The 20,910-nt window shown below is 58.3% G+C and overlaps 1 protein-coding gene and 1 long non-coding RNA gene across 2 annotated transcripts; both read right to left on the bottom strand.

Moving 5' to 3' along the window:
* Positions 1–262: 262 nt before the first annotated feature.
* On the bottom strand, positions 263–13,345 carry LOC120509215. Its single transcript, XR_005629195.1, has 6 exons — positions 13,230–13,345; positions 6,815–7,047; positions 5,979–6,217; positions 5,391–5,433; positions 4,925–5,047; positions 263–2,746 (listed from the first exon to the last, which is right to left on the bottom strand). It is a non-coding gene; the product is annotated as an uncharacterized LOC120509215 (long non-coding RNA).
* A 455-nt stretch (positions 13,346–13,800) lies between these two features.
* On the bottom strand, positions 13,801–19,402 carry SKOR1 (SKI family transcriptional corepressor 1). The gene is given in 13 exon segments (XM_039723024.1): positions 13,801–14,094; positions 14,175–14,240; positions 14,813–14,887; positions 14,954–15,028; positions 15,229–15,300; positions 15,378–15,485; positions 15,823–15,919; positions 16,048–16,483; positions 16,485–16,787; positions 16,829–17,573; positions 17,690–18,128; positions 18,243–18,523; positions 18,697–19,402. Coding segments are annotated over 13 exon segments (3,501 nt in total). The 3' UTR covers positions 13,801–13,996.
* Between the last annotated feature and the right edge of the window lie 1,508 nt (positions 19,403–20,910).

Here is a 20,910-nt window from a genome sequence, read left to right as displayed (position 1 = left end):
TCCCTTACCAGGATCATCCTGATTTGGAAGAGTTTCATTTCCTTCACCTCAGATCTTCACCTACGCTGCATTTCAGAAAATACTTGCATTTTAATCATCTTTTAAGCAAGAATTACAACATTCTGACTCAACTTCCCCTCAAGACTTCCTCCTGCACACAGAAAATCCTGAAAATTTGTGGATTCCTGATTGGGATCATCCTGATCTGGAAGAGTTTCATTTCCTCCCCTGCCCTGGGTGGGGCTTGTGATCCTTGCCTGGGTTTTTCCTTTCAAGAGCCACCACTAAAGCAGCTGAGAGTCACACCCCACTCCCAGGAAGGGAATGCTGTCAGGCAGCAGGGCTGGGAGAACGGGAGGGAGCCTGGAATTCTTGGATCAATCCCAAAAAACGCCTGCCACATTCCCTGAGCTTGCCCAAATCCGTGGGGTAAAATGCACTCGGAACAACTCCTTGGGGAAAGGAAGATGCTGCTGATAAAAGGTGTCTCCCTGGACTGCTGAGAGGAAATTAATTAACATTTGGAAAAGCACTTTGAGATTCTTGGATGAAAGATGTTGGAGCTGGAATGCTGGCAACATTCAAATAAGTTGGAATAACGTTAATATTTATTGCACACAGCGCTTTCATCTTCAAAGCTCTTTACCAACATCAATGAGTTAACAAAGAAAATATTAATAAAGATTATATTTACCCATTAAATTACTCTCCCAAAGCATGGATAAATAGAGCTGCCTCCAGTTAAAAAAACAGTATTTAAAAAAAAGCTGAACCCCAGCTCCAGTATCAGGCACTCAATCCCTGCTGGGGCTGTCCATGGAAAACCAACTTGGAACGAGGAATTCTTAATTTATATTCTGAATGAGGAACTATTTGTTTATATTTTTAATGAGGAATTGTTAGCTTATACTGTTAAACTAAATCACTGGACCTATTTTAATCTAGTTAATTGGACCCTAAGCCTAATCCACCACAACCAGGGTGAAAAATCAGGATGGCAAAGCGGGAGGGAAGAGCAGCGCTTGGAAAAAGGCTCTGGTTGGTGAGCAGGAATTCCAGAATCCCTGAGGTTGGAAAAACCCTCCAAGGTCACCGAGTCCCAAAAATTGCCCTCCCAAATCACATCAATAGAGCTGCCTCCAGTTAAAAAATAGCTTTAAAGAAAAGCTGAGCCCCACTCCAGCATCAGGCACTCAATCCCTGGCAGGGCTGTCCATGGAAAACTTGGAACAAGGAATTATTAGTTTGTATTTTTAATGATTAATTATTATTTTATATTTTCAATGAGGCTAATTCGTCCCTAGGCCTAATCCAGCTGTTCTGGGAATGTATCACCCACCCACCAGGGTGGAAAATCAGGATGGCAAAGGGGAAGGGAAGAGCAGTGCTTGGAAAAAGGCTCTGGTTGGTGAGCAGGAATTCCAGAATCCCTGAGGGTGGAAAAGCCCTCTGAGGTCATGGAGTCCAGGCTGTGCCCCATCCCCACCTTGTCACCTGAGTGCCACATCCAGAATTCCTTGGACACCTGGGACGATGTGGAGAGCTTTGAGGTGCCTTCCAAGCCCAACCATTCCAGCATTCTGGAAGCTCAGCATCCAGGGCTGGGGACTCCAGACCTCCCTGAGCAGCACTTCCAGGAGGAGGAGGAGGATGTTTGGGTTCGTTGTGTCTTTGGGTAAACTCCAGGGAAGGGAGGAACGCTCTGTTCCACGGGAAGAAGAGGTGGAACCCCGGGGGGAGCTCCCAGACTAAAGCATCCCAAGGAACTGCACTCTCCTTTTTCACTTGGAGCTCAGTCCGTGCTGGCACAGGCGCAGCTCTGCCATTATCACTGGGAAGCTGTGCCCAGCGATTTACGGAAAACCAGCAGAGGAGAGAGCACTTCCAAGTGCATTATCTGCATTGATTGCAAGCGCTCGCGGGGCAGCCAGGGCCCGCTCCCTCTGGGGCTCCCCTCCCCCAGCTGCAAAGATACAGAAATCAAGATAAAGAAACCAAGATAAAGAAATCAAGATAAAGAAACAAAACAGGGGACAGCATTCTGTCGTGATTTCCCCCCTCCACCAGCCTGATTTATCCCGAATCCCACCCGTTTCCATCGCTCTCCCTAGCAGAGGCTCCAGGCATGGTGCACCCGGATGCATTCCAGCACATAATGGGCTGGGATGGATTTTTTGGAAGCCCTCGGAGCTCTGCACGGGCTCTGGAGGTCATTTTGGGCAGCCCATCGATGCTCAGCACAAACATTTCTGGTCAGCGCGCTCTGCGCTCGCCGCTCCGCGCTCTGGCTCGCCAGATGTGCGTGCCACAAACCCAAAGCCCTTCCCTGGATTTTTCCAGGCTCGCTGTGGAAAACACCACATTATCTGGGAAGTGGTTTTGGGTCTTGTCAGGATGGGGCAGCTCCTCCAGAGCTGGCTGAAGGCTTTACAAACTCAGCCACACATTAAAGCGCCCCGGTTAATCTCCATACAACCCCAACCAGGCAGAGCTTCAAATATGTTTCGTTTTGGAGAGAAATCAAATGTTACCTTTGGGAAATACGCTTATTATTAGCATTAGACACGGCTTTTGGGCTCCTTCCAGGAGCTGTGCTGAGTTACAGGCGTTTTGTTACCGGCGTTTCTTTGTGTCCTGGATTTATGGGCAGGCACGGGGCTGAGCCTGGCTGCTGCCATCAGAGGGGTTTGCAAACATTGATTCTGTCCCAACACCGCCCGGCTGGCTGCGAGCCAGAGCGCCTCTGCTAAGGAAAAAACAGTGTTACATGTTAGAGGCTGAGTTTGGATCTTGTATTTGTGTTACAGTCCAAGGTTTTTTACTTAATTGTGTTATTATATATAAATTTATTCTATTTTAATTCATAATATATATAATATTTATACATTTACTTATATATAATATTTATATATTTACTTATATTTATATAATTACATAGTCTTTCATATTGCTATTATTACAATTATATTATTGCATCTTTACATATATTCATATATATAATTTTATAATATATCATATTTATATAGCACTGTATTTTAATTTTTATTTATTTTTGCAGTTATTTTATTTTTTATATTTTAATTTTTTTTTTAGTTTAACGTGGTTTTATTTTAAATTATAAATTTACATATTTTTAATATTTAAGTTTAGAAGGTTTTTTTAAGATTTCATATTAATTTTTTTGTTGAAGTTTTAGTTTCTAGGTTTAAAGTTCTAAGAGTTTTTTGTATTTTAATTTTTTTTAAATTTTAAGTGAAGCGCTTTAATGACGGACCAGACTGACAGCCAGACAAACAGCCAAGGTCTTTTCCCCCCCATGTGCTCTCTGCATAATCCTCCATTTCTCTCCTCGATCAACAGGTTCCTCTTTATTTCTCACTGTCAGCCCTGGGCACAAAGAGCCTTTTGTGCGCAGCCCCGACCCAAACCTCCGGAGCTTTTCCTGCCCCTTCCCGTGTGCTCTCACGCTGCTGCTGGCACCGTGACCCCACCAGGGCAGACCCTTGTGTGGCCACGTCCCTCGTCCTGACATCAGCACCTGCCAGCAAAAACAAACACCTGAGCCTGACCCGCTGCAGGTCTGCTCCAGAGCTCCTCCTGGTCCTGGACAGAGGCTCCAGCCGCTCCCAGCGCCCCGAGCCGGGCAGGAGCTGCCTCTGCCCCTCCTCCTGGTGCCTCAGGTGTAGATTTTGTATTTTCAGGTTCTGTGCTGCTTTAGTGTGCAGTGCTGAGCTCCACACTGGGGATGGTGAGCTCTGCACAGAGCAGGGAGACAAAACAATTCCTGCTCCAGCTGGGCACCAAGGACAGATGATCCAAATCTCAGCCCAGGAGCACAAAGCCCGTGGAATGAAGAGAGAAAAACAAGCAGGATGGGACTGCAGGGGCTGCACTATTTTTCAGGTTCAGTGCTGCTTTAGTGTGTGGGTCTGGGCTCCACACTGGGGATGGTGAGCTGTGCACAGAGCAGGGAGACAAAACAATTCCTGCTCCAGCTGGGCACCAAGGACAGATGATCCAAATCTCAGCCCAGGAGCACAAAGCCCGTGGAATGAAGAGAGGAAAACAAGGATGGGACTGCAGGGGCTGCAGTGGGATTGGACACTGAGCTGCAATGTGCACATGGAGCAGAGCTGAGCCCAGGGACAGAGCCGTGACCCTCGTGCATTTTGGGGCCATTTGGGTTCATCTTGGGTGCAGCCCTGGCTGGGCTCTGCTGCTGCCCAAGGTGGATCCATGGAGGAGATCCTTGGAATCAATCCCTGCTTTATTCTGGAGCTCTGCCCAGCCCCTGTTCCAGCTCAGTCCAAGGCATCACTCTTCTCCTTCATCATCGGTGTGGGGCACTTCCCACAGCTCCTCAGGATTCCTGCCCCTGCCTCCTGCTGCATCCATGGATATCCCCTGGGAATGCCTCTCTGAGGGACAAGCACCAGGCAAGGAGGAGAAGTCATTGATTTGCCCTGAAATTCTCCCAGTTTTCTGGGGCTTGTCACCACCTTGCACTCAAGCTGCCTGATGGGGAAGGGTGGGAAAAGCTGCTGCTGGCTTGGAGGGACCTGGTGAGGAACATCCTGCACTTAGCACGGGCTGGAGAGAGTTCCTAGCCCGGAGCTGGCACTTGCTCTGCGCTGTCACAGAATCCCCTTTGTTTTCCCATGGAAACGGCTCCGGAGCCCAATTCCAAGCTGCCTCCTGCAGGGTGTGTCTTTGCCACATCACAGAACTGGGGTTTGCTCCAGGTGACCCTGCCCTGGAACCTCAAGGGTGGCTCAGGGCTGCTGAGGAGAAGGGCAACCAACTTTTTTTTGGGTTATTATTTCACTTCTCTCACCAGGGATTTGCGTTGACAAATGTTTTTCCCAGAGCCTGGGATTAGTTTCACTTTCCTGGGTGTTTAAGGGCTGTGAAAGCTCAGCCTCACCATTTGCTGCTGCTCCAGAAGAGGGAGGAGAAGGGAAAGAACTTCTTATCTGCCCCTGGAGCCCTTATCTGAGCCAGCCAGCTGGGTGAAGTTGGGACAGCAGGAGGGCAGGACAGATGGCATCTGCAAAGAAATAAAACTCTGAGAGAAAAGGGGGGTTTTGCACCCAAAATGCCTCTTGTGCCACCCAAAATGCCTCTCTTTTGCCACCCTAAAAGCCTCCCGGGACACCCAAAATGCCCTCTGTGATGCCCAAAATGCTTCTTGGGACACCCCAAGCCCCTCTTGTGCCACGCCAAACCCCTCTTGGGACACCCCGTGCTGCAGCCCGGGTCAGAGGGGAAGGAGCAGCACTCCCTGGCCTGGCCGTGCCCTCAGCAGGGCAGGGTGGCACCTCTGGTGTCACCACGGGCTCGAGGCCCTCGGGCTCTGCAGCAGCTCAGGAACATCTCCAAAAAAAACTCACCCTGGATTTCCTTGACACGGCGTTTGTGCCCCAAAATTTCAGCCTGGAGAAGAGAAGGAGGCTCCTGGTAGAGCCCAAAGCTGCTCCAGGAGAGGGACGGGACACAGGGAATGGTTCCCAGTGGCAGGGGGCAGGGAGGGATGGGATTTTGGGAAGGAATTGTTCCCTGGAGGGGCTGGGATGGAATTCCCAGAGCAGCTGTGGCTGCCCTGGATCCCTGGCAGTGCCCAGGGCTGGGCTGGAGTCCCCTGGGACAGTGGAAGGTGTCCCTGCCATGGCACTGGATGGGATTTAAGGTCCCTCCAGCCCCAATCCTTCCAGAATTCCATGAAATTCTGGCTTCAACCTGCTCAGCATTACTTTGGGGCAGCACAGTTTAAAGCTGGGCACCTCAGACAGAGCCAACACCCGAGTTCCAAAAACAAACCATCCATCATTCGTAACACAGTTAAAAAAGAAAATAGAAAAAAAACCCAAAAACCAGGCAGAAATGTGACGACAGAATTTCCTCCAGAACCTCTGCTACATGAAAATGAACACTACAGCTTTTAATTTAGCTGAGATTTCACTCCGAAGAGAAAGACGTACAATTTGTTCGGGATGAGTTGACAGATGGGAAAATTAAGTCCTCTGTTATTGTTCCATTTGCTGGATGCAAAAAAATACTTAACACTTGCAGAGGACTTGGAGGGCGGGAAGAGCTCGGGAATATCAGCTGTCTGCACAAGAATGAGGGACAGCAGTGGCTGGGGCCGATCCCGGGAGGTGCCTCGTGCTTCCAGCCTCTCCAAAATCAGCTTTTCCCTGAGCATTCCTCGGCCATCTCCCTGTGGAAAGCCAAGGAATAAAGGGGTGAATTTAGCATTAGACCAAGAAAGCAGAATTACACAAGATCCTTTCTGTTTGATGTCTCCACCCAGTGAACTCTTTCAAAACAGTAACTTCTCTCAGTTGAATTTTCCTTTTTTTTTTTTCCTTTTTTTTTCAAGTTGGAAGCCTTTAGCTAAAATATCTTTCTTTTCTCTGCTAATAAAGACAGACTGTTAGCACTGTTTTTTCCCTTCCCATTGAAGATGTCCTGCAGTTCTCTCCCATCTGGGGACCCAAAATTCTTTCAAATGGTACCAAGAAATAATTGGATAATTGGCACCTCTTGGCCAAAATTGCTGTGGAGTGGCTGCTCCTGTGCTCACATCTGGGCTCTCCCAAACAATAAATGATGGATTAATGGCACATCCTGGAGCAGACTGGGGGCCAAATTCCCCTCTGGGAAGCGGGGTTGTGACAGACCTGCTGTACCAGGGGTGTTCCCATGTGTCCAAGAAAAACCAGCTGTAAAATGATGGCCAGGAAAGGGGTTTAAAACAGAAAAAAAGGGGTTTAAAACAAAAAAAAAGGTGTTTAAAAGAAAAGAAGCACCCAACCTGCAGCAATTCCCATTATTGCCGTGGTCTGAAGGGCCGGGTGTGGTTTGAGGTGCTCAGGACTCCGTGTCCCACGGCAAGCAGAGGGGTTTGGTGGTGGTTAATTGAGTTTGTTCCTCGTTATCAGCCAGGCACAGCGCGTCCCTTCTGCTCTGCTGCCCCAGCAGGGGAAAATCCACGCTGCTGTTCCAGCCCCTCCGAGGAGCTGCAGAGCCAGCCCCGCCTGGAAAACCCTGGGAAAACATGGACACAGCCACAGTCATCCCCTGTGTACCCCAGCTCATCCCAAACCTGCAGAAGGGTCCAGGAGGAATCATTAGGCTGGAAAATCCCTCCAGGAACGGTCCAGGCACCAACCTGGCAGTGCCAGCCGTGTCCCCAGGTGCCTGTCCTGGTCTGGAAGGACAGGTGGCTGCTGAGGAGGGCAGGAGCCTCCCCCAAAATGGAAAATGTAAACCCCTCCCTCTGAGTTATTGTGATTTGGAAATGAAGGGGCTCTCGGGCAAAGATGTGGGAGTAGGAATGGCAGTTCTTCACTAGGAAAAATTAAAATAAATAAAAATTAAAATTAAAAATGCAGCAATACAAACCAACATGGCAGTGCCAACCTGGCAGTGCCAGCCGTGTCCCCAGGTGCCTGTCCTGGTCTGGAAGGACAGGTGGCTGCTGAGGAGGGCAGGAGCCTCCCCCAAAATGGAAAATGTAAACCCCTCCCTCTGAGTTATTGTGATTTGGAAATGAAGGGGCTCTCGGGCAAAGATGTGGGAGTAGGAATGGCAGTTCTTCACTAGGAAAAATTAAAATAAATAAAAATTAAAATTAAAAATGCAGCAATACAAACCAACAATGGAATCACACCCCCAGCCACATCCTGCATTTCCAGCCTCAGGCAGTGCCACATTTCCACAGGGATGTCCCAGAAGGACTATTGCTCATGGGACACTGAATCACCGTCATTCCCTTGGGATCCATCCCAGGAACTCGGAAGGAAAATCTCCCTGCAGGTACCAAGGAGCTCTCCAAGGCTCAACCCTCCTCCCCATCTCAGCTCCCTTTAGGCAAATCCCCACCTGCACTTTTAGCCTTTTCTCCTTCTTTCAATCATTTCTTTGCCCATGGAGGTTTTCTTGGAGAAAAAAAAAAACAAACCAAAAAAAACCCCCAAAGCAATTTAAACCCAGGCTATTGTTGTCTCAAAACCAAGCCGTGGCGAGCTCTCAGGATGAGATTTGCCACATCTGTTGTTTTTACACGTTGTTCCCCTGCCCAGAGCTCCATGAAAGGTGTTCTGGACCCCCTGGTGCCACAGACTCCAGCGTGCTGCCATGACTGGGAGCCCACCTGAGCATTTCAGCCCCAGCCTCACCCAGGTTTTTGTTTCTGGGCATCTTCAGACACAGAGATCCAGCGTGGTGTGGATCCTCCCTTCACAGACAGACCCAATGGAAAAGTTCAGGGAATCATGGAATTCTGGAAGTGGCCAGTTCCACGGGCAGGGGCTCCTTCCACCATCCCAGGCTGCTCTGAGCCCCAGTGTCCAGCCTGGTGTTGGGAACATCCAGGGGCAGCCCTGGCTCCTCTGAGAATTCCATCCCAGCCCCTCCCAAACATGGAACAATCCCTTCCCAAAATCCCACCCAAATTTCCCATTTTCCAATGTGAAGCCATTCCCTGTGTCCTGTCCCTCCATCCCTCATGCCCAGTCCCTCCCCAGCTCTCCTGGAGCCTGTCAGGCCCTGGAAGGGCTCTGAGATATTCCAGAACCTTCTCTTCTCCATCCAGGCTGGACAATGCCAGCTCTCCGTGAGGAGCCCTGCCGAGGAGCCTCACCCACCTGGGAGCAGGAATTTGGTTGTGGCAGAGCTTTGCTGTGCCAGGAGCAGATTTCCTGGGACACTCCACAGCTCTGCCACGGGCGAGACACCGAGAACTCTGGAAATTTCCAGCCTGGCACAGCTTGAAATGCAAGGCTCCATCTCCTTCTCCCGGGTCAGAGATGCTGTGTGCAGTTTCTCGTTTGGACCACGGCTCTGGAAAACTTGATTGGAGCTGTGAAAATGGAATTTTTATTGGGGAGAACGGAGCTCTTGCCAAGGTTTATTTTTCAAGGGAGTGAGACCTAATCCTGGAAGCGGTTCCAGGGCTGTGCTAGTCTGGATGCCCTTGCAATGGTTTATGGCACTCACGCAGCCAAAGCTGGCCGGGCTGGTGGTGTTTGCTTTGGCCACGTGCTGCAGATGGTAACCAGCTCCAAATGTGCTCCTCAGTGTGGTGCAGGCATCGCTAAAATCCATTTTCTCACACGTTTCTCCTTTTTTTCCCCTCTTTTTCTTTCATTTTTACACAATTAGCACGTTCCCAAATCCATCCCACCTGAAAACAAGGAAGCCTTTAGAGCAGGCAGCAGAGTAAGAGCCCCAACTTCAGACAGAATCACCAGACACATCTCCTGATCTCCTGCCAGCTTCCAAAGCCCAAATTCCCACCAAATCCAGCCTAAACGCCCTGTTCAGGGGGAAGTCTTCCAGGGAATAGCACATCAGCTTCCTCCAGGGAGCCCACAGAGGTTGTGGCGTGGAGTGACCCTCTGGAGGGAGCTTTCCATGCGGGCTGAGCTGAACGGAGCCATAAATCCAGGAATGCCTGGGAAAGGAGCACATTAAACGTGCCAGACTTGGCAGGGCCCCTGCGAGCCAGGGCTGGCCAAGGTGACATTCATGGCCCTTCAGCCCAAGGCTGAGCTCCACTCCAGAGCCAGGGCAGCTCCCAAAAAGTGCTCCTGGCCTCTTCCAAAGGGTTTTCCTCCTGGGCAGGAGGTCTGCAGCAATTCCCACCCGTGCCAGGGGCTCGGGGAGGGGATCCTGCCCCCACTCAGCCCTCACCTGCAGGGACAGGAGGGACAGGGAGCCCCTGGAGCCACCCAGGGGTGGGGGACTGAAACACCCCCTTGGGAGGGCAGGAGGAGCTGCTCAGCCTGGATTTCTCCAAAAGAACATCAAATAAGACGCAAATAAGATTTTATGATTGCATCTTAAGGTGCAAGGTCTCCAAAACAATCCCTCCAAATGGAGATCCCACAACTTTGTTAAGAGTCAGAAAGGAGATCAAAGGGAGGGACTGTCAGCTTTTGAGGGGCAAAAAAACCCCAGGAAAATGTGGTTTCAATTTCCAGGAGAATCACAGGGTTCACTTTGCTGTGTGAAAATAAAAGTGAGTCTGCAAGCAAGGCAGGGCTGCTCTGCTCACTCCCTTCTCACAGCAGAGCAACACACACAAAGTCATGTTAGCACCCAAAATTGAACCAATTTAATTAAAGCCACCTCTCCTCACACGTGGACACCCCTGTTCATGCACAGCTCCTCGCTGTCCTGCTCACACTCACCCCTAAAATGCCAGATTTCAACCCAAAGGACACCAGCTACACACATCATCACTCAAATTAAACGGGTTTCCCAAAACAAATGAAGAGAAGGCAGGAGGAACCTCCAGCCAGGCAAGGACTGAACATCACCTTGTCCCTATGCCAGACCCTGAGACAGCTGGGATTTTCCCAGGAAAGAGCTTTTTGGATTTGCAGGCAGCCACAGCTCACGGCACATTTTGGCCACAGCTGAACCTTCCAGGTCCTGCTTGGACAGGGTGGGCAGGATCCTGCCAGCATCCCTGGGACCACGGGAACATTTTGGTCACAGTTGAACCCTCCAGGTCCTGCTCGGATCCTGGACAAACACATCCAGGGGGGCAGGATCCCGCCAGCATCCCTGGGACCACGGGAACATTTTGGTCACACTGGAACCCTTCAGGTCCTGTTTGGATCCTGGACAAACACATCCAGGGGGGCAGGATCCCGGGAATCTTCCACACCCTTGTGGGACCACGGGATCACCCCCAAAGGGTCACAGCAGCGCTGGGCTGGGATAAAGCCCCTGGAGCTCGCAGCTTTGGTGTGGGAGAGGAGGAGATGCCCAGAGGACGCCCTGGGAAGGTGATGGAGCGGATCCTGCTGGGATGCGTTCCCAAGGGGCCGGGGCTGGGCACAGCCAGTGCCACCTCCCGGGCTCCCGAGCGCTCGGGGGGCAGGAAGGGACATCGGGGTTATTTACCTTGGAGCTTGGGCACAGCGCCCGCAGGATCCTCCTGGCCAAAGCGCTGATTTGGGGACTGGACAGAGGAACGAGCAGCAGCAGTGGCCGGGGCACAGAGCGCAGCCGGCAGCGGGAGCGGTGCTGTCCCTGTCTGCCACCCTGGTGCGGGGACAGCGAGCTGGGAGCCGCGGCAGTGCCGGCACATCCCAGACACGGGGACAGGCTCCTCGGGAGGGCAGATGTCGCAGCCGTGCCCCCGGGGCAGCCCGGGCACTGCCGGGGCAGGAGCTCAGAGCCCCGCTGGAGCGGCTCCGGGACAGCGCGGGGCTGAGCGGCGCCGCGGCCGCCACCTCCTGGCGCCTTCCTGGAATCGGGAATTGGGGTGGCAAGGAGCTTGGAGCCCGTCCAGTGCCACCCCTGCCATGGGCAGGGACACCTGCCACCCTCCCAGGGCGCTCCGTCCTGCCTTGGGATCCAGGGGCAGCCAGGCTGCTCTGGGAATTCCATCCCACCCTCGCAGGGAACAATTCCATCCCAATATCCATCTAAAACTCATCCACACGGGGAGCCGCAGAGGTTTGGGACACGCTCGGTGCCCAGTGGCACATTCCCATCCATCCCATCCATTCCCACCCCTGTTTAAAGCCGGCACTTGCATCGCTGCTGGAGACGCTCCTGAGGGCACCCCCGGGCCCAAACCCTCCCCGGGCCCGGGAATCGCCTCCTGCCGGGAAAAACCCCCGGAATTCAACCCCAGCACCCGCGGGATGGCTCCGAGCGCTTCCCAAAGGGGAAAATCCCGGCTGGGGTTTCCCGGGGGGTCTCGGGTGTGCGCACCCCCGAGGCGCTGCCAGCTCCGCTCTGTCCCCAGGGACACGGGGGGGGACAGCGGGACACGGGGGGACAGCGGGACACGGGGAGGGACAGCGGGACAGCATATGGACCAGCCCGGGCCAGCCGCTCCTCGGCTCTGCTCCGCCACCGGCCCGAAAGAGCAGCGCCATCCGCTGCGGCCAGCAGACCTTCTGCTTCCCCCATTCCCAATTCCTCGCGCACAGGCGCTCCGGGCTCCTTCCTGCTTTAATTATTTAAAAATCCTGGCTCCGGCTGTTTATTTTCAGGGGCTGTTATCACATTCAACTATTTTGAGACTAAACAACGACAAAAATTTTTTTTTTTAAACCTATAAAAAATTTGAAGCCTTTCCCTCATTCTGCCAGTGAAGTTTAATTCACTCTAATTATTTCATATTACTTAGACTGTAATAGTTTCATAATTTCTAGTATATTAAGCACTTAATACGTTGTGTCATTTCAAGCCGCATATTAAATTCTGCAAAGCACATTTTAATGAGCACTAAGTAGTGGGGCAATATTAATACAACCTAATGGCTCATTTCTGTGCCCGTGGTGGGAGGCACCGCCGGGGCAGGTGGGCACAGCGGGGCCGGGATGAAATTATGGGCTGGAGGGACACCCAGGGCCCCTCCTCTGCGGGTCACCCAGTGCCATTCTGCGGGGTGGCACCAGCGACCCAGAGAGGCACAAAATGCAAAGGGAAAGGTTCTGGTGCCCCTCTACAAACCCCAAAATGGTGCAAATGTTTCATTGCCTGGAGTGAGAGCCTCTCAGCTCAGCTCGGAGCCTTAATTCACCTCCCTGGGTCGCACGTCCCCTCCGTGCCCTGCAGGGTGACCCCCCTGCACCCACCTGCCTGGGGGTGCCACCACCCCCTGCTCTGCCCAGGGTCTCCTGTCGCACTCGGCACGCCCTGTGCAGGTGGCTGTGACCAAAGGAAGGATCCCAGAACCCCAGAACGGCTGGGAAAGGACCTTGAAGCTCATCCCGCTGCAGAACCTCCCGCTGCCCGAGGCTGCCCCGAGCCCCTCAGCCCGGCCGGGGGCACTCCGGGGATCCAGGGCAGGGAAACCTTGAGAGAGAGACCCGGACGCACAAAAACCCAAAAACCTCACCTGGGCTCTCTCCCCGAGAGTTTTCACCTTCATCCCACCCGGCCCTGGCTGGGAGGGGTCTCCTCCTCCTCCTCCTCCCCCCCAGGGTGGGTGGGCGATGCTGCTCCCGCTCAGCGGATCCCGAGGCTGGAACCGGGGCAGAACCGGGAGCTGCACCGCCGGCTGCGCCCACGCGGTGGCGGCCCAGGCCGCGGAACGGCCTAATGAGCCCGGCAGCTAATTAACAGCAGCTCCCTCTCCGCCGAGCTGCCGGGGCCGGCGGGCAGCGCAGCCCCGGGCACCTCCGCGGCCCCGAGCCCCGGGATCGCATCCCTGCCCCCGCTCCCGGTCCCCCGGAGCTCGCCCGGTGCCGCCTCACCTCACCCCGCGCCGCTGCAGGTCCCGTTCCCCATCCCGGCTGCGGTGCCCGGTTATTTTCTGGGCTAAAAACCGGCTATTTCGGGCTGATAGGTGTGCGCGCACCTCCGCGCCCGCTCTCCGAGCTCATTAATGCGATACCGTCATGTGTGAAAGCAGCATATAAATGGGCATTAATGAGCTCCGGCTGCGCGGGGAGGAGCGGGGAGCCCGGCGGGGCAGCGGGCACCGGGAGCGGGCACCGGGAGCGGGCAACGGGAGCGGGCACCGGGAGCGCCTCCCGCCGCCTGCCCGGCCCGGGACCCCGAGCCCCGGGCCAGCCCCACGCACCAGGCGGCTTCTTGAAGTGTGTTTTTATTAAAGAACCGAGCTCACGTACAGAGGGGGCTGTCCGCAGAGCGGGCGAGGGTGTTGAGCCGCGGGCCGCCCGTTAAAGTGCCGTTACATCCAGGATTTACAGGGGTGCGGGAAGGAAGGGAGGGGGTAAATATACATCATAAATAAATAAAAATCCGACAAATACTGTACCAAGAGAATCACAGTACATTTATATCCATTGCACATAGCCACTTTTGTTTCCAGTCTGGACGAGGGTGGAAGGAGCGGACGGACACACGGGGAGGGAGCGGGGGCGGAGCGGGGCCGCCCCCGCCCCGGCGCCAGTCCGAGCAGAGCCGGGCTCCGGGTGCTCTATGTACAGGTGGCTCCTCGTGGGAATGGCTTGTGTGGGCTCTGCCCGCATGGCTTCGGGGTGGGGGCCCGGGGGGCTCACTGGGGCAGCAGCGGCGGCTTGAAGGAGCAGTTCCCGCTGCAGTGCCGCGGGGTCAGCATCTTGCAGGAGAAGTGGTGCAGCGCGTCGTGAGCCTCTGCAAGGGACCGAGCCGTCACCCCCGGAGCCCCCCCCGGGCGGGGAGGGACCCCCGGGACCCCCAAACCCCCCCGGTACCTTTCAACTTCTGCTGGATGGCGTAGCGCGCTTTCCGCTCCTGGTCCAGCTCGTTGCACAGCGTGTCTGCGGGGGGAGCGGCGCTGACGGGGCTGAGCCCGCCCCGAGCGACCCCCAGGGCCCCCCAGGGCACCCCAGGGCACGGGGGGAGAGGGGCGCCAAGCCGGGCTCGGCTTTCCCGGCTCGCCAGGGAGATGCTTTTACGGCTCGGGTTTTTAATTTAGCCCGAGTGGGAGGGATGGCGGGAGGGAAAGTTCGTTCGCTGCCGGGTAAGAGATGCCTCGCAGCCGCTTGCGGGGCAGCCCGGAATCGCGAGAGGAGTTAAGAAAAGGTACAGAATGAAACAAAAGCAGAAATAAAAGAAAACGGGGAAAAAAAAAACAAAACAAAACAAAACAAAAAAAAACCAAAAAAAAACCCACCAAACGAAACCAACAACAAACAGGAAAAAAATAACAAAAAAACGGAATTAAAAAAACTCCATACAAACAAAAACCCAAACAAATCCCAAAAATAAACTGAAAACCGCTCGGCCAAACAAACAAAAAAAATCAGAAATAAATAAAATGAAATTAATTTTTTAAAAGGAAATCAAATAAATAAAACAAAACCAAAAGTACGAAGGGGCTCGGCCTCACCTCGCACGATCTGCAGCTGCTGCACCATCTCCTCCCGGTACGCCAGCTCCCGCTTCATCTGGTCCTGGAAGTTATCTGTGGGGCCGGGGGTCAGCGCCGCGCCCGGCCGGGGGGGGTGGGCAGGGGATGGGGCACCGGTACCTTTCAGGCTCTGGAAGTCCCTCTCCAGCTTTTTCCTCAGCTCCATTTGCTCCAGGACCAGTTTTTGTAACTCATCTGTTTAAAAATACACGGCGGGGTTGAGGGGAGCCCGCACTTTTCCATCTGGAGGCGGCTCAGCGCGCGCTAATCGCATTACGTTACATTAATCACAGGAGTTAATCACTCCTGCACAAAACACAAATACCTCGAGCGGCGGGGAGGGGCCGGGGGTGCCGCGACCCCCGCCCCGCGCCCCCAGCCGCGCTCCCCCTCACCTCGGGCCAGGTTCTCGATGTCCTTCTCCAGCAGCTGCGTCCCGGTGACATCCATGGGCAGCCCTTCCTCGCCTGCGGGGCCACAGCGCCGTCAGCCCGGCCGGGGGGGCCGCGCAGGGCCGCGCATCGCCCCGCGGAGCGGTGCTTACCTCTGTCGGTATTTACAGGGCTGGGATGAGAGACATTCCTTTGGTCCTGATAGGATTTTCTGCTCTCTAAATCCTCCGCCGCCGAGTGATTGTCTTCTTTATCTTGCTCTTAAAAGTTAATAAACCGATTTTCAACCGTAAGCAATGAAAGTATGGTCCTGATATATCCTTAATTACATAATTACGGACAAAGCCCTCGTTAAAACCTTCTTAGCGGACATCCTAATCGCTTTGCCGTTCGAAAGTAGCTTGGGGCAGGAGCTCGGCCCCGCCGGCCCATCCCCGCCGCACCGGCCGCGGCATCCCCGGGCCCGGGGGGGCCCCGGCCCCGCTCCCCGCCCGGATCCCGTTTGTTTCGCTTCTCTCCCGAGAGCCCCAAACGAAATCGGCCCCGGGGCGGCCCCGCCGGGGCTGAGCCCTCGCTGCCCGGCCCGGCCCGCGTTACCCTTGGCCTCGGGGGTGCACAGGAAGGCGGCGGGGGCTCCCAGCGAGGCTGCGGGCTTCAGCGGCGGCAGGAGCTCCCCCCTCTCGGGCGCGAACACCTACAAAAGAGCGAGTCAGGAGCGCGGCCCGGCCCGCGGGACCCCCGGGGGCCGATCCCCCTGCCCGGCCCGCGGGACCCCCGGGGGCCGATCCCCCTGCCCGGCCCGCGGGACCCCCGGGGGCAGACCCCCCTGCCCGGCCCCGCACCTCGTAGGCGCCGCTGCTGCCGCTGCGCTCGGGGCTGCCCTCGGGGCTCCGGGAAGCGGTTGGACTCCACGTCCACCTCGGGCTCCTCGGCCGTGTCGCCCCCGGGGGACAGCGAGCGGTAGCTGGAGCTGCCCTCGCTCAGGAAGTCCGGCGAGAGGTAGCCGGGGCCGCGGGGCCCCGCGCCGCCGAACGCCTCGCGGGTGCCGTAGAGCTTGGCGATGCTCTCGGCGTCCTTCACCACCGGGCGGAAGGCGGACAGGTAGCTGCCCTTCCTGGGCAGCGGCAGCGGGGCCAGCAGCGCCTCGTCCCCGGAGCGCTCCTCCTCGCCCGCCGCCCGCGACAGGGCGCTGGGGCAGCGCTCGCCCTCGGCGCCCGCGCCCTCCTGCGGGGTGGCGCTGCTGCGGCCGCTGCCCGAGGGCTCCAGCCTTGGCCGGGCTCTGCGCGGGGTAGGGCGGCACGGGCAGGCTGCCGGCGGCCGGCCAGAACACGGGGAACGAGGGGTACACGCCGCTGTCCTTGGCGGCGCCGGGCTGGTGCGGCGGCTGGGCCGGCTGGTGCGGGTGCGGGTGCGGGGGTCCCCAGAACATGCCGGGGGGCAGCGCGCCGCCCTTGCCCGCCTCGCCGCCCCCCGCGCCGCCCAGCGCCTCCTCCTGCTTCTTGGGGCACAGTCCGAACGCGGCGGCGGGGAAGCCGTAGGGGTGCGGGAAGAGCGGCGGCCGGCGGGGGAGCCGGCCCCGGGCCCGCCGGCGGCCGCCCCTTGCAGGGAGAAGGTCCGCTTGCGGGTGCCGCCGTTGAACATGGCCTTGACATCCTCCCAGGCGTGCGACAGCTCCTCCGTGGCCGTCTTGTCGCTGAGCTTGAGGTGGCGGCGCCAGGAGTTGAAGTTGGCGGCGTCGGGCTGGGTGTACTTGGAGTCCGGGGTGCGGTGGGAGTGGAAGATGAACTTGTTGGGGGAGAAGTACATGCTGCAGTAGCTGCACTTGATGCACTTGGCGCGGGAGCTGTTGTAGCGCGCCGGGATGAAGCTGCCCCGGGAGCCCCAGGCGCACTCGTGCACCACGTCGAAGGCGAAGTTCTCGGGCAGCTTGGGCGGCTTGTGCTCGCCCAGGAAGGACTTGCAGAGCCGCTCCGCCTCCCTCTTGGTGATCATGCCGCAGCGGCGGGAGGAGATGGGCATGGCCCCGGCCCGCCGCAGGATCTCCAGCTGCACCGGCGTGCACTGCACGCAGGTGATGCCCAGGGCCACGCGCCGGTTGTGGATCTCATTGTAGCTGTAGTTCTTGAGCAGCGTGTTAGAGATCTGCGCCAGGCACAGCCGCTCCTGCCCGTCGATGACCAGGGACACGATGGGCACGCCGTACAGGGAGGTCTCACCCACTTGGTTGGGCTTGAGGGTATTGGAGCCCTGGTACGGCTGCAGCTCTTGCTTTGAATTTGGGGAGGAGCTTGCATCTCTCCCATTTCCCATCTGACTGGCGATCGCCTCCATTCCCCCCCAAAACGCCCCTGCAAAACGAAATCGGGGAAAGGCGCAGGTTAGAGGCGCTCCCGGGGCCGCGCCGCCGCTCCGGGCCCGCCGCTCCGGGGCCGGAGCGCATCCCCCGCGCCGCGGCCGCCGGTACCGAGCGCCGCCGCCTCCTCCCGCCGGGCGCGGCCCCGCGGCTGAGCGAACCCGGGAGCCCGGGGCAAGGGCACCCCGGTGGGGTCACCACCTCCGCTGCCTCCCTCGCCGAGTCCCCGGGAGGTGCCGCGTCCCTTCCCTTTGTGCCGGCTCGCCGGGCCGTGCCGTGCCGTGCCGGTTTGCGGCGGGCTCCGGGCGGGCTCCGGCGAAAGGCGCCGGAGGATGCGGCCGGCGCGTCCCTGGGGCCCGAGCCCGGGCCGGAGCGGGCGGGCCCAAACTTGGCGCTCGGTGGCCGCGGGCGGAGCGGGGCGGCGGGCGCGGAGGCCCGGAGCCCCTTTGTGGCGTCCCCGGCAGGCGATTAGGCGCGGGCGGATTAGGGGCCGGGGCGGGCAGCGCCCGCCGCACGTAGCAGAAGGGCAGCAGCGAGCCAGGCAAATTGGCTTAGCGGGAAGGGCTCCCGGTGCTTAAGCCGCTTCCGTGGTAATTACACAAAATTACGGGGAGCGAGTCCCGAAAACGCGCCCCGCTTTGCGCCCCCCCATCCCCGTGCCCACCCCTCCATCCGCCGCCCGCTCGCACTCACCGCGCCGCGGAGCCCGGCTGGACGTGCAGGCTCTGCTCGGGACTAGGGGCCGCAGCCCGGGGCCGGGGCCGCCATCGGCCGGGGGGGCCCGTCGGCAGCGAGCCCCTGCCCGGGGCAGCCGGAGCTGCGGGGCCCGCCCCGCCGCCGCCGCGTCCGCCCGGGCGAGATGCAACAAGAGCGAGTGACCAGCCGCGCCACCGAGGGAGGATCCGGATCCGTACTTGGAGACGCTGCACATTGATCCGGTGACAGCTAAAATAACGGGAAGACACACCCACTTAGCACCAGCATATTTACATTAACGGCCTCCGGGACCCCGCCGCCGTCAATCACCGATGCGCTCCAGTCAATCACGGCGCGGCTTTAAGGCACGGCGGAACGGGGAGGGAGCGGGAGGAGGGGGGGAGGGCGTGGGGGGCCGCCACCGAGCGGGGACCCGCCCGGGCAGCCCGAGGTAAGAGCGGGGATCAGCCCCGCGCCGCACCTGCGTGGGGCTCCGCGCCCCCGGGTCCCCCCCGCGCCGCCTCCCGCCGCGCCGCCGGCCCGGGGGGAGCGATGCTCGTTGAAAGTTTGCGTGGGGAGCGGGCGGTAACGAAAAGAGGAGCCCGGGGAGAGCGGCGGAGGGACCCCATCGAAATCGGGGATGCGCTGCTGCCGCGCATCCCTCTCGCAGCCGGGATGCGCGCTCCGGTGCGGGGCGCGGGTGCGGGAGCGGTACCGGGGACGAGGGGGGGACAACGGAGGGCAACGAAATCGCCGGGAGGAGGGGGCAGAGGGGGGCGAGCTCGTGTTTTTCGTTCCCCACGAGGGCTCACGCCACACCGGCAGGACCGACCGACAGGACCGGCCGAGCGGCTTAGGAGAGCCGGCGCTTCGGTGTCCGCCGGTCGTGCCGGCGTGGCGCAGCGGCAGCGCCCCCTGGCGGCAGCGGTCGGGCACCGCGGGCGCGAGGCCCCGCCCCCGGCGGCGGCGGAAGTGACGCAGCGCTATGGCGGAGGCGCCGGGCGCACCGGAGGGTGAGCGGCGGGGGCGGGCGGGGGGGGGGGGGGCCCCCCGCCGCATCCCTGCCCGCGTTGGGTTCCCGCATGCGGCGCTCGTCACGGCCACCTTAATTAAACTGTAATTAATCATCGCGTCCGGCCGCGATCGGCGCAATTACAGCGATCAAACAGAAGTTAATAACGGCGCGGATCGCCCCCAGCTATCACTTTTGTGCGTGCCCCCGCGCCTTCCTTCCCCGCCATCACCAGCGGCACCGGCAGGATGCGGCGGAGCCGCCGCGGAGCCAAACGCGGGTGCGGAGCCACCTTCTCCTCCGCGGCCGAGCCGAGCTCCGGCCGCGCTCCCCCCGGGACGCGCCGTCGGGGGGGACGCAGGCCGGGCGCTGCCGGCCGGGCCTTGCGGCGCGGCCTTCCCGCAAAGATCGCAACCCGAGCCGGTAATTATTCCTCGCCTTTTAATTATTTATCCTCGCCAGCCCCCCCCTCTCCTCCAGCCGTACGGAGGCAGGAGCGCGGTGAGACGCTCCCGCGCTGGTCGAGCCCCGCTCGGCACCGCGTTCCGTTCCGGGGATCCTGCCCCGCTCGGCACCGCGTTCCGGGTGATTCCGCCCCGCTCGGCACCCGCGGAGCCGCGGGAGCCGCGCCGGGCTGCGAGGCACCGGGAGCGGGCGGCGGCGCGGACCGAGCCGGTACCGCCGGGCCCGGGGAGGAGAACGGGGGCTCCGGGAGGACGCGGTTCTGCCCCGCTTCCATCCGCCGCGCCTCTGCCCGGTGCCCGCGGAGCTCGGCCGGAGCCCGGAGCGGCGGAGGCGGCCCCGGTTGGCCCCGACGGCGGCGCGGAGCCCCGGGGAGGGGAGCGGCCCCGGGCCCGACCCCGGCCCCGCCGCCCCGGCCGCGCTCCCCGCTCCTCGCCACCGCCGTATCTTTTAACAGTTGAATTGACTGCAGTTTTTGTCAGTTAATTAGGTTTAATTTACATAATTAGTACAGTATAAAGAGTATTGGGGATAATCAGGAGGTACGTCTCGCTTACTGTGTAAACACGGATTCGGAATTAAAAATCAGATGTAATTAAGGCGTGTGCGCGCGGCTTTTAATTGTAATGAATTTCTAATTAACGCTCAACGATCGCCGCACGCGAGAGCCGGGACGTTTGCGGGCTCCGCCGCCCCCCAAAGCGGGGACCCCCCCCGGGACACCCCCGGGGCCGGGGGCGCGGAGGGGCCGCGGCCGGTGGGGTGGGCGCCGCGCCCCGACGGGACCCCCGTCCCTCCCCGCTCCCCGGGCCGGTGCCGCCGGCAGACGAAGCCGGTGGATAATTTAGGTTAAAACTTAGGGAGCCGTGTCACGGGTGTATAAATAAATAATCACGCGTGGCGGGCGCGGAAGGCCCCGCGCTCCTGGAGGGCTGAGCCGAGATTGCCACATAAATCACGGCGGTCTAATTCAGTGGAAGTTTAATAAACGCCTCCTATTGGAAATGAATGTTCCCCATTTAACAGTTGTATCAGCACCATATAAAACCATGACCCCAATAAATTTAATTTTAGAGGCCGATCAATCCGGGCTTCTCTCCATCGATCCGCGGCGGCTCTGCACCTCCGCAGCCTCTTCCGCGGCCCTTCCCGCCGAGGCGGG

This window comes from Passer montanus, unplaced genomic scaffold (assembly GCF_014805655.1).
Source record: "Passer montanus isolate IOZ18808 unplaced genomic scaffold, ASM1480565v1 scaffold5, whole genome shotgun sequence".
Taxonomy (NCBI): Eukaryota; Metazoa; Chordata; class Aves; order Passeriformes; family Passeridae; genus Passer; species Passer montanus.
This window is presented reverse-complemented; position numbering and strand designations above follow the sequence as displayed.